Consider the following 11,900-nt stretch of genomic DNA (forward strand, 5'->3'; position numbering starts at 1 on the left):
AAAGCAAATGGGTCTCTTAATATGACTTTGGTCAAGGCCTCAGGTGGTGTCTTTGGGCCCATTTGCAATGCCTATGAAATCTTGCAAGTGCACCCATGGGTGAAAGAGACTAACCAGAAAGATGGTGAGTTCAATTTAAAAGCATGCAATTTCTAGTTATATATACAGCTTATTCTTGGTTTCTTCTGTTTTGTGCAATGATGGAACAGTTTCTTTATAACTAATAGAGCACTCCTTTTTGGGTTCTCTCTCTCTAAAAACATTTTATTTCTTCAGTGGATGTGGCCTTGAACGTGAGGAATGAGTTACTGGCATCTAACCAAGAGAATGAACTGTTGAAAAGTTGGTCTGGAGATCCATGTCTTCCAAACCCCTGGCATGGTTTAGGTTGTGAGCCCTATAATGGTTCAGTTATCATCACCAGTTTGTAAGCCCCCTTCATTTGAAATGTGTCAGTTGTTATATGGAAAACATGGTCTGCGCCTAATTCCATGTTCTTCTATTTCACAGATCTTTACTTTTGGTTGTATGGGTACCTTTCGGCTATTTTCTTGAAAGGGTCACTATTTATGTTGATTTGGTAGTGTGTAATATCATATTTTCTTCCAGGGATCTCTCTTCAAGTGAACTTCAAGGGTCAATCCCTCCCAGTATCGCTGAACTGGCCAAATTAAAAACACTGTACGGTTCACACTGCTGTCTTCTATCGAGTTGTCCATGTTTTTTTTACTTAAAAAGTATTTAGGACTATTGTTTCTTATTACATTGATATGACGTGTTTGTTTTATGTAGGAATCTGAGCTACAACTGTTTCAATGGCAGTATTCCAGAGTTTCCTGCTTTTTCCGTGCTAGAGTCAATGTAAGCTTTTTTTGGGTTTCAAATCCAAATTTTAGCTATACGAGATTCAATGTAGTCTTTGAATCCCGAAAGCTCTGCTGATTAAACATTACCTCCAGATGGAGATGAATTTTAGAAAGCATTATATATATATATATATCCACTATTGACATGATCCTGATCATCTTGTCTACAATTCTGATGAATTTATACAAAATTGCATGAGCAGAGGATAGATATTTTACGCTGTCACGACACGGATCCTATGCATATTCTCATAATTTACAGTTCTGTTTTCAGAGACCAATGTCCTACTTGATTTCTGCCTGTCTACAAACAAAGATAGAAATGTCATTTCTTCATGTAATCATTAAATATAAAAGGCTTTTGTTTTTTTTAATAATGTATAACAAGTCCACAACTTCTTCAGTTTCTCATAAATAGTATTAATCTCATCTTAACATCTAAACACATCTAAACTTATTTTAAATAAACGCCACATAACTTATTTCACCTATTCAACTCACTACTATTCATAAAGAATTCAGTTCAGCTCAATATTCAAACGCAGCCTAAGAATGGTGCTATATGGATGTGCAATGAAAGTCAAATACTTTGGGAGAGATGTTATGCAGATATCTTAATCTCTATTCTTCCTTCATTTAGATGCTAGTTAGCACAATGAGTGGCTGCTACAACAGTAGTTCTCCATGTAAAAAATATCATGTTTAATTTATTGATTGATTTACAATAATGAACAGGGATATCAGACACAATCAGCTTACAAGACAACCTCCAGAATCTCTTATCTCGCTGCCACATTTAGAATTACTGTAAGTTTCAAATTGACTTCTGTTATGAATTATACTGCCATTCAGTCATTAACTATGTGCTTGCTCCAGATATTACGGGTGCAATTGTTATTTAGACAAAAAACTTCAACCCAGCTTCAACGAATCAAGACTTCGTACAGAGTATGAGCTCTAATATATATGAACTGATACAATTACGTACAAAAGAAACAGAAAAATCAGGAATCTGATATTTGAATCTATTTTCAGCTCTGGAAGATGTGATTCTGAAGGACGAACACATAAACCAGTAATCGTCATTGGCGTTGCATGTGGATCATTTCTATTTACCATTGTAGTTGGAATCGTTTTTGTTTGCATTTACAGACGAAGATTAAGGCACAGGGGAGGATTTGATAATAAAGAACAGCATATGGTTGAGAGTGAGTATACGAATCTTTTCTCTGGTCATTGATATTCATTCAAGTCTGGAATCTTGTGGGGGAGCAGGTAAATAAAAGTATAAAAAAGGATCTAATGCATAACCTCATCCTCCAAATAATACATAAATGAAAAATCTTATCCTCTAGCTATAAATAATGAAGGTGTGAGCATGAATGAGAATCACGAAATCCCATCTAACACACAAGGGGATGACTAGAAAGTAATGGATTTATTAGGCCATCCTCAAAGATCATACATCCAGATGGAAGACAATTGTCTTCCAGGTTATACACAATTCACAAGGACCACTTGCTACGTTAACGTTGTTCACTCGAGCAGTCGAGCATAAATAATAGATAATGTTAGTCAGGTAAGCACAATTTAGATTGTCAGATAGTCGAGGTCAAGTTTCAGCAGTATATGTTGCTTTGTGAATCATATTTTTCTAACAAGTTCACCTAAAATATGCAGATATACTTATCTACCTACCCAGCAAAGATGATATTAGTACAAAGTCAATAGCTATTGAGAAGTTTACACTGGCATCGATAGAGGCTGCCACCGAGAAGTACAAAACCTTGATAGGCGAAGGGGGATTTGGGTCGGTTTTCCATGGCATGCTACTTGAGGGCCAGGAAGTGGCAGTAAAGGTTCGGTCAGCAGAATCTACTCAGGGAACCCGGGAATTTGAGAACGAGGTAAACAGGCTATTTTCATGTATATGATATCTTATCATAACTTTTTATATTCCATACAAAAACAAGAAAGTTAGACATGTAAACATGATTCGGCCATTTTCTGCATGAGTCATGGAAATGCAAAGCATTCAATTTGTTGTCACTTTGTCCCTCCCCTCTCCCTTCAGCTTATCATCCTTTACAAGAAATTCTGGTGACTAACTGCACTACTGCAATGGCTATGCTTTTGATCGAGAAAAATGGAATCTAGTTAGTTCTTCTGTTTGTTACTATGTTGTTTCCCCAATCACTATGGGTTCAACCAAATATTCAATTATGACTTTCTTTTGGAGGTTAGATTTATGAATTTAACCTAATTGAAAATTTTGCCAGCTGACAACTCTTAACAATGTATTTGACAGCTAAACCTGCTCTCAGAGATTCGACACGAGAACCTGGTGCCTCTTCTTGGTTATTGTAGTGAAAATGACCAACAAATTCTTGTTTATCCTTTTATGTCTAATGGCTCCCTACAAGATCGTCTCTATGGTACTTATTGATCATTGATTCTTTTAGATGATATCAATTGGCATTACTAGGTCACTAATCACCAGTTTGTTCACAGGGGATGCAGCAAAAAGGAAAACTCTGGACTGGCCAACCAGACTTTCTATTGCTCTAGGTGCTGCTAGAGGCAAGTAAAATGGGTTGCTCAGTTTTCTTATTTTTACTTATCAAAAAATCATTTTATTGTCCTAATTTACAAGAAAGTAAAGAGAAGATGCAAAGGAAATCTTAATGTACAGATAAGCAATGGCAAAATTGGCAATGCAAGCGGTACCCTTTATCAGGTACTCTCTGGTGTTTAACCTAAGAGACAGAAGTGGTGGAGAAGGGCTACCCTTATTGTCTAATCTACTGGATAAGAAAGATAATAAAAGTATGACATGATTACAAAACGAACAATGCTTCAGTAAATACTGAGTGGCTATTAAGTATGCTGGATAAAGTCATAATCTCTAGAAAGTGGTCTATCATGAATGAAAATAACTCCTAGGGATTGGCTCAAGTGGTAAAGGATTTGGTTTTGGTGGTATGCTCCCTCCAGGTCTAATGTTCGAATCCTATTGGGTGCAAATAATTTCTATGAACAATCAGACTGGGAGAACTTCCTTTTTGTAGGAAACTCATTGTCGAGAGCCTATGCACCCCTGGAATTAATCGAGACTTTGTTCTTGGACACTCAGTGCCAATAAAAAATAAAAACGAAAACGAAATCCCTGACCTCCTTGCTTCTCAAAATTGCTTGGATTGTTTTGTTTTTTGCTTGTTTGTAGAAAATAGATTGAGGAAGATATTTCTAATTTCCTTTTTGTTTGTTTGGCTGGTTGTTTGAAATGACTATTTCGTTATTCAGGTTTGCAATATCTTCACACGTTTGCTGGGCGTTGCATAATACATAGGGATGTAAAATCAAGCAATATACTCTTGGATCATACAATGTGCGCAAAGGTTGCAGACTTTGGTTTCTCAAAGTACGCTCCTCAGGAAGGGGACAGTGGTGTTATTTCTCTGGAAGTGAGAGGAACAGCGGGTTACCTAGATCCAGAGTGAGTCTGATATCTGCATGTTTCATAGACTAGTTTTTATTTGAAATATATATAAATATATATATATATATTTATATTGTTCTGATTTAATTTTCAAATATTAACCCCTTGTTCACTTTTGTTACTGTGATCGACCAATTTGGTTTTCCGTAATTTTATTTTTTATTTTTTTATAATTAATAAGAAATTTTATTTCCAAAGATAGGCAAATCCCAAGTATACAGAATCTATACAAAGTAAATACTACATCTCTCTAAAAACAAAATAAAAGCTAATACAAAAATTGAGGAAGTTAACATCATCCATTACAAGAGTTTTAGCCCACATACACAAAGTACTAAAGAAAAAATTTCTAAGTTCTCTCAACGAACATTCTCTCAATGAACGTTCTTTGTCTTCAAAGTATCTCACATTCCTCTCAAGCCAGAGATACCACATCAGACATGAAGGAATCATCTTCCATATATCAGCAGCATTCTTTCTTCCCTTTAATCCACACCAACCTGCAAGTAGATCCACCACATCCTTAGGCATCATCCAAAGTAAACCTGTCTGATTAGAAACCTCATTCCACAAAGACATGGCCACTTCACAGTGAAGAAAAAGATGATTAACAGATTCTTCATCCTTCTTGCACATGACACACCAATCAGCTATGCACATACTTCTCCCCCTAAGATTATAAGTGGTCAAAACTTTGCCAAGAGATACCACCCAACTGAAAAAAGCCACCGTGGTAGGTACCTTCACTCTCCAAATATTTTTCCAAGGAAAATCACAGCTCCCGTGACAGGTTAAAATTCTGTGAAAAGAAGAAACTGAGAACTTAGAATTTCCTACATGAACCCACAGCATACTATACTCCCTTCCCAGCATCACCTTTGAACTATAAAGTCTTCCCAAAAAAGCAGTAACGCCATTCACTTCCCAATCATTGGCGTTTCTAAGAAAGTCAACAATCCACATGAGAAAGAATGTTCCACAGTTGCATTTTGATCCCTTACATCAACAATATTTTTCCAGAAGGCATTTCTTTCCATATGATTTCTCCAAAGCTATTTCCAAAGTAGCGCTCTATTAAACAACCTCAAATTTTTTTATCCCCAAACCACCACATGAAATCAGTTAACAAACCTTGTTCCAACTAATCAAATGAAACATTTTTTCTTCTCCTTTACCACCCCACAAAAAATTCCGATACAAACTCTCAATTCTTCTTTTTACCCTTGCCGGCAATGGGAAAAAAGAGAAAATAAGTAGAAAGATTTGACAAAATACTTTTTATCAATGTTAATCTTCCCCCTTTAGACAAGTAAAGCACTTTCTAACCAGCTGATCTCTTTTCAATTTTCTCAATCACCCCATCCCAAATAGTAATTGATTTATGCGAAGCTCCCAATGGAAGACCGAGATATCTCATAGGAAGCGAAGAAATCCTGCAACCCAATATATTGGCCAGATCTAAAATATCTGAATGGAACCTACAAGAACAATTTCAGTTTTAGATAAATTAACTCTTAACCCCGAGACAGCTTCAAAACACAGCAGTAATGCTCTTAAAGCACAAAGATGATCAGTATTGGGCTCACTAAATATCGAAGTATCATCAGCAAATAATAAATGAGACACTTTTAAACAATTCCAGGACTCATCACCCACCACAAAACCTAGCATAAAGTTACCATCCACAGCCTTCTCAATCATTCTACTCAAAGCATCCATAATCATAACAAAAAGGAAGGGAGAAATGGGATCACTTTGTCTCAAGCCACGCGAGCTGTTAAACAATCCAACTGGAGAACCATTCACCAAAATTGAAAATCTCGACGATGAAATACAGTGCTGAATCCACAAACACCATTTTTCTTCAAAACCATATCTCCTAAGCAAATAGAAAAGGAATTTCCAACTAACATGGTCATAAGCCTTTTCCATGTCTAATTTAATTAAAATTCCAGCTTCCCCCATTTTAATTCTACTCTCTAAACATTCGTTGCAATTAATACAGAGTCTAGGATTTGTCTCCCCCTTGCAAAAGCATTTTGAGATTTCACAATAATCCTCTCCATCACCTTACTTAATCGCTTGGCCAGCACCTTTGAAATGATTTTATGCACTCTATTAACCAAACTAATAGGCCGAAAATCTCTCATCTCCACAGCCCCTACCTTCTTCGGAATGAGTGCAATGAAAGTCGCATTAAAACTTTTCTCAAATCTCATATATGAATGAAATTCAACAAACACCTTCATGATATCTTCTCGCACAATGTCCCAGCATGCTTGAAAAAACGCCATTGAGAACCCATCCGGGCCCGGAGCCTTATCCCTATCCATATCCCTAACAACATCAAGAACTTCTTCTTCAAACTCTCTCTCCAACCATTCAGCTTCAGACTGATCAATAGAATCAAAACATAGAAGCATATGGAAGGCTTCAAACTGTGCCAACCATGGAACATTTTTCCAGTTCATCCTGGAGTTGGTCTTAATGTATCAAACGGTTCAATTGTACCCATAGAGAAACTTTACCATGGTCTTAATGTCATTCAGGTACTATACGACCCAGCAGTTGTCTGTAAAAAGTGATGTCTTCAGCTTTGGTGTGGTTCTACTTGAAATTGTAACTGGTCGTGAGCCTCTCAACATACACAGGCCACGCAATGAATGGAGCTTGGTTGAATGGGTATGGTCCAATTTCATGCTCTCTAGCTTCTAAGAATTTGATATCATAAGCTGCTCTTTTAGATCTCTATAGTGTTACAGAACACTTCCACACCATATGATGCCTAAAAAATTTGTAACTCCATGGAATTCTTACTTTACATTTAGAAAAATGTTGTTCTTCATTCTGAGTTCCAGCATCGTCAAATAAACCAGTTGACATATCCTATTTAAGTGTTATGTCATGTTAAGTGTTGAGTTATAAAGACTTGCCACATCAGTTGATGTAACTGGAGATAATAAAATTCAAAATGAAAGGTAGCACATTTATCCCCATGGATCCAAGACCAGCTGACCTAATAAGTGTGGATGAAGTCTAATAGTGGAGCATCTTTGCATGCAGGCCACACCCTATCTAAGAGATCAAAAGATTGATGAAATCGTGGACCCTAGCATCAGGGGTGGGTACCATGCAGAGGCAATGTGGAGAGTTGTGGAAGCCGCACAGTCATGTATTGAGACCAGTGCTGCTTATCGGCCATTCATGGCCAATATTGTCCGGGAGCTGGAGGATGCTTTGATCATAGAGAACAATGCATCTGAATACATGAAGTCCATAGACAGTTTGGGAACTTCCAACTCCAATCGCTTCTCTGTTGTCATGGACAAAAGAATTGCTCTACCACCAATGTCAACTCCATCAGAACCGTTGTCTATTATGACGCAACAACCCTCTCCTCCCCAGCCAAGATAGCAAGTACAATGAGTGAATATGATGTTTCATCAATATATGAATGGTGGAGTTTTCCTTTTTCTTCCATAGTCCAACATGTATTGATATGTCAATGACTCAATGATGACCTTCTAGTTACATCATATGCTAATGATAAAAGGAAAAATGAGGATGATCCTCCAATACTCTAGCTTATGAATCTTGCTGTTTATTCGACATTCATTAGGTTGTAAAACTCAAGAGAGTTGAATTTATGCTAAAATGCTATTGAAGAACATATGGACATTGCACAAGTATGAGTTCAGCATATCTTGCCAAAAATCAGATGGGTCGTTTATCCTGGGAGTTGATGAATGTTCATAAACCTGGAAAGCCAAATAATTCATGCAAGACAGGCTAGCTAAACATTCATTGAGTTGACTCAACCCCATTAAATCTGTATGGTACCTGCACCATAGATTTATCTCCTAGAGCTCGACCCAACAACTGATAAAAATAATGAGTCCCACAAAAAACTCTGGAACAAAATATTACCCTGGCACTCACCACCTTGCTGGATAAGAATATCAAGTAGTCTATAACAAAACGCTCCTGTTTTTTTCACTGTTTAATCAAATGGTCCTACCTACACTCGGTATTTAGGTTACTTGATGAAGGTAACCCTTCCCTTTCCCAAACAACATTGGTCCCTGGACTCAATGGCCTACTAGAACGAGAGCTGAAAATTGAAAAGAAGAAAGCCCATATAGATATAGATACATATATCTATAAGATAGGAGGAAACTAACTCTTCAAAACAAATGACTGGTCAATTTCAGTAATAAGGTCGTAGTCAACTTATTGAGTTGGTGGTTGGGGCTACGCAGTATATGCTCTGCACAAAATATAGCCTCTACGAAGTTAAGAATAATGCCCCCAAATTGGTTAAAGTTCGAAAATTAAGATTTGGATTAGCGATGACCATTAACAAGAATGTTTTTTTTTTTTGTTTGAAGATTTTGACATAATTTTTTTTTTTTATAAGTGCTTGAAGATTTTGATATAATAACAGAAGGTTGGACACAATATGCTTGTATGATGAAGACTTAATATGAAAAGGTGGTACTAACTAGTAACTACGGACAGACAGAGAATTATCGGCAATGAAGGCTGATGACTGCAACAGGAAAGAGAGATGTGGCTCATGAGAAACCATAGATAAAAGTTAATTAAGAAATCAGCAGAAGAAGACTTATTTAGCTAAACCCAAACATAGACAACACTTTATTCAGTTTATTGGGTATTTAGTATTAATCCTATCAATGATAAACCACAAAGGAATCCAGTACGTTTCTGAATCCACGACCTCAACCTATATTTTGCTATTCTTACAGTGGGAGGATCGGTTATTTGAAGTAGAACCATTGGCAGAATGCTTATTGCGTTGAGCTATATTTAAATTTATTTTTCTATCAACAAACATCTAGATGCCCCTGAATTTCTAAAATGATCTCAATGATGCATTATCGCTTGTTTCGCAAGCCTAAACTAATAAGATGTTGTGAATTTAATCCCTTAATTAACATTATCACGTCCATCCTAAAGAAGTGGGGATTCGATATGGGAACCATTCATCTTAACAATGTCTAAAGCTGAAAAAAAAAAGAGAGAGAAGTTAATCTAATCAAATTAATTAATATTATAACATTTCCCCTCATGTGTAGACCAAACATGCCCAAACTGATAGAAAAGAGTGAATTTGATCATGTAATCAATATTTTTTTTTAAAAGTAAACGATATTATTAATAAAAATAGGTATAACCCAAGTACACAAGATGATATACAAGAAGAGATAAGACCTATTTAGGTCGAAATAGAGGAAATAAGAAAATCATGAAAACTCAAGCCATTAAAATCTCAAGCTATGGCCCATAGAAATAAAGTACGGAAAAATAAAGCTCGAAGTTCCTCGAGTGACCGCTTCTTGTTTTTGAAAATCTGATCAGTTCGTTTTTGCCATATGCACCACGTGATGCAGATCGAGATTAGCTTCCACACCTCCATAATTTGTGGGACACCTCTCGGTAGAGTCCAGCTAGCCAGTAGCTCAACCACTATTGCAGGCATTACATATGATAACTCCTCCCAGCTAAAAACTTCAATCCACGAGGCTCTAGCCATCTCACAATGTAACAAGAGATGCTCTACTGTCTCCCCAGATTGCTTACACATACAACACCAGTCTAGGATGATGACCTTGCGCTTCCTCAAGTTATCGGTTGTCAAAATCTTCTCTAGGGCTGCTGTCCAAGTAAAGAAGACCACTTTAGGAGGCACCTTATTCCTCCAAATTTTCTTCCATGGGAACTGGCTGTTTGGTAAAAGTATAAGGGACTTGTAGAAGGAGAGAACTGAGAAGGCACCCTTACCAACCGGTGTCCACCATAGCCTATCAACTTGTTGTCCATTCGACACCACATAATATAATAGGCTGAAGAAAGTCTCAAAGTTGTCCACTTCTCAATCTTGCGCCACTCTACTAAACGTGACATTCCACTGAACTTGGTCCCCTGATCGAAGCATAAGGTCCGCCACTGAGGCTTCTTGATCACGTGCCACTTGGAATATAGCTTGAAAGGAATCCTTTTAAGGCCTCATCCCCGCACCATTTGTCCCTCCAAAACTTTATCCGGGAACCCTCGCCCAACACTAATTTAGAATGGCGATTAAACACCCCCCACCCACGCCTGATGTGCTTCCAAACCCCCACTCCATTAGCCCCACTTTCCTCTCCAGTAGCCCCATTTAATCAATTTTATAAGGCTTTCCCTCATGTTGGGGCCCAAACTCCCACTCTATAAATAGGATCCATATATGTGAGATGTTTAACTCAAATGAGAGGATAACAATGTGATAGATTTAAACTTAGGACCACAATACCATGATGAATCACTCCTAACCCCAAAAGCCTAAAGTTTGAAAGGAAATAGTGATTAATCAATTAATCAACATTTTAACGCATAGATGAATCTGCACCACTGACATATTCTAAAGATGGCTTGAAGATCCTAAATATAGCATATACTCTATAGAAGCATGAAAACGCTCGAGTATATTAGCTTCAAACAGAGATAATACAAGATATTTGTTCACGTTCACAATCAAGACAATATTATTCTTACAGAAGAGGCATATCGCAGCAGCAGCAGCAACAACGGACATCATGAAGCATGAAAACGCTCGAGTATATTAGCTTCAAACAGAGATAATACAAGATAGTTGTTCACGTTCACAATCAAGACAATATTATTCTTACAGAAGAGGCATATCGCAGCAGCAGCAGCAACAACGGACATCATGTAGCGAAAAGAGGCTGATTGGCTGATGCAGTACCCACTTGGGCCTCAAGAAGTTCAAGACGCCGCTCGAGTGTGTCAAGCTTCTCATTCAACGATGCGAGTTTGCTCTTCGTTGTAGCCTCTGAAAGAGTATAAAAGCATAAGATGCAGAGGTTGAATAACACCACCAACCCCAAAAAAATGGGCTGTGGAAATTCATTTCATTGGGGGTTATACTGTACAAATCAATGCTATCCAACAATGAAATAATGAGCTACTCGAATCAACCCCAAAGCAGCAAATTTCAGTAGTAAAGGATAAAGGAAGGGAGGGATTATAAATCGGGTACCGAATTGGACAAGGAAATCAAAGAGGCGTCGAACGTTGAGCGAAATGTGAGAGATGAACTCGCGGTTCTCCCAATCAGCTTGCACTGCTATCCCAACATTCACCGCATTTGTAATCCCTCCTGCCCTTGCCATCCTTCCCTTTTTTGTCTTTTGTCCTTTTCAGAGTCACTCAAACAGACTGTTTTTCAGGTAAAATTTGACTTGATTTTCCTTCACTTTCTTTCCTGCCAAACAGTCAACTAATGTCTAATTATTAGTGGATGGGCCAAAAGCTAGTTGGCTATGGCCCCCTCCAGGCGTTGCGCTTTAATGTCATTGAGTGCGCCAGCATATACACCCTAAACCCGTGAACGCTACAATGACATTTGAAAACGTATAATAGTCTCTTTTAAAATTCAGAAATAATCGAAAAGTCAAGACTCCACATAACATCTCACGAAAATCCTGAATATGAGTATATCTGTAATCATCTCT

General features: G+C 37.5%; 2 protein-coding genes across 2 annotated transcripts in view; one reads left to right on the forward strand and one right to left on the reverse strand.

The window, feature by feature from the left end:
- Positions 1-8,708, forward strand: part of LOC109013225 (nodulation receptor kinase-like) — an 8,877-nt gene extending 169 nt beyond the window's left edge. Inside the window, exons 2-14 of the mRNA XM_035695797.1 lie at positions 5-124; positions 277-427; positions 610-681; positions 793-861; positions 1,602-1,673; positions 1,743-1,814; positions 1,902-2,074; positions 2,547-2,773; positions 3,175-3,301; positions 3,378-3,446; positions 4,170-4,362; positions 6,915-7,047; positions 7,429-8,708. Of these exons, the coding sequence (XP_035551690.1) occupies positions 5-124; positions 277-427; positions 610-681; positions 793-861; positions 1,602-1,673; positions 1,743-1,814; positions 1,902-2,074; positions 2,547-2,773; positions 3,175-3,301; positions 3,378-3,446; positions 4,170-4,362; positions 6,915-7,047; positions 7,429-7,779 (1,829 nt within the window). The 3' untranslated portion in view covers positions 7,780-8,708. The remainder of the gene's footprint in view (positions 1-4; positions 125-276; positions 428-609; positions 682-792; positions 862-1,601; positions 1,674-1,742; positions 1,815-1,901; positions 2,075-2,546; positions 2,774-3,174; positions 3,302-3,377; positions 3,447-4,169; positions 4,363-6,914; positions 7,048-7,428) is intronic.
- Positions 8,709-10,802: 2,094 nt separating this feature from the next.
- LOC109013227 (protein BRICK 1-like) lies at positions 10,803-11,781 on the reverse strand. The gene is made up of 2 exons (XM_018995241.2): positions 11,426-11,781; positions 10,803-11,218 (listed from the first exon to the last, which is right to left on the reverse strand). The coding sequence occupies exons 1-2, from the start codon at positions 11,556-11,558 to the stop codon at positions 11,094-11,096; spliced, it is 258 nt and encodes an 85-aa protein (XP_018850786.1). The 5' UTR covers positions 11,559-11,781; the 3' UTR covers positions 10,803-11,093.
- Between the last annotated feature and the right edge of the window lie 119 nt (positions 11,782-11,900).

The sequence above is a fragment of the Juglans regia genome, chromosome 11, assembly GCF_001411555.2.
Source record: "Juglans regia cultivar Chandler chromosome 11, Walnut 2.0, whole genome shotgun sequence".
Taxonomy (NCBI): Eukaryota; Viridiplantae; Streptophyta; class Magnoliopsida; order Fagales; family Juglandaceae; genus Juglans; species Juglans regia.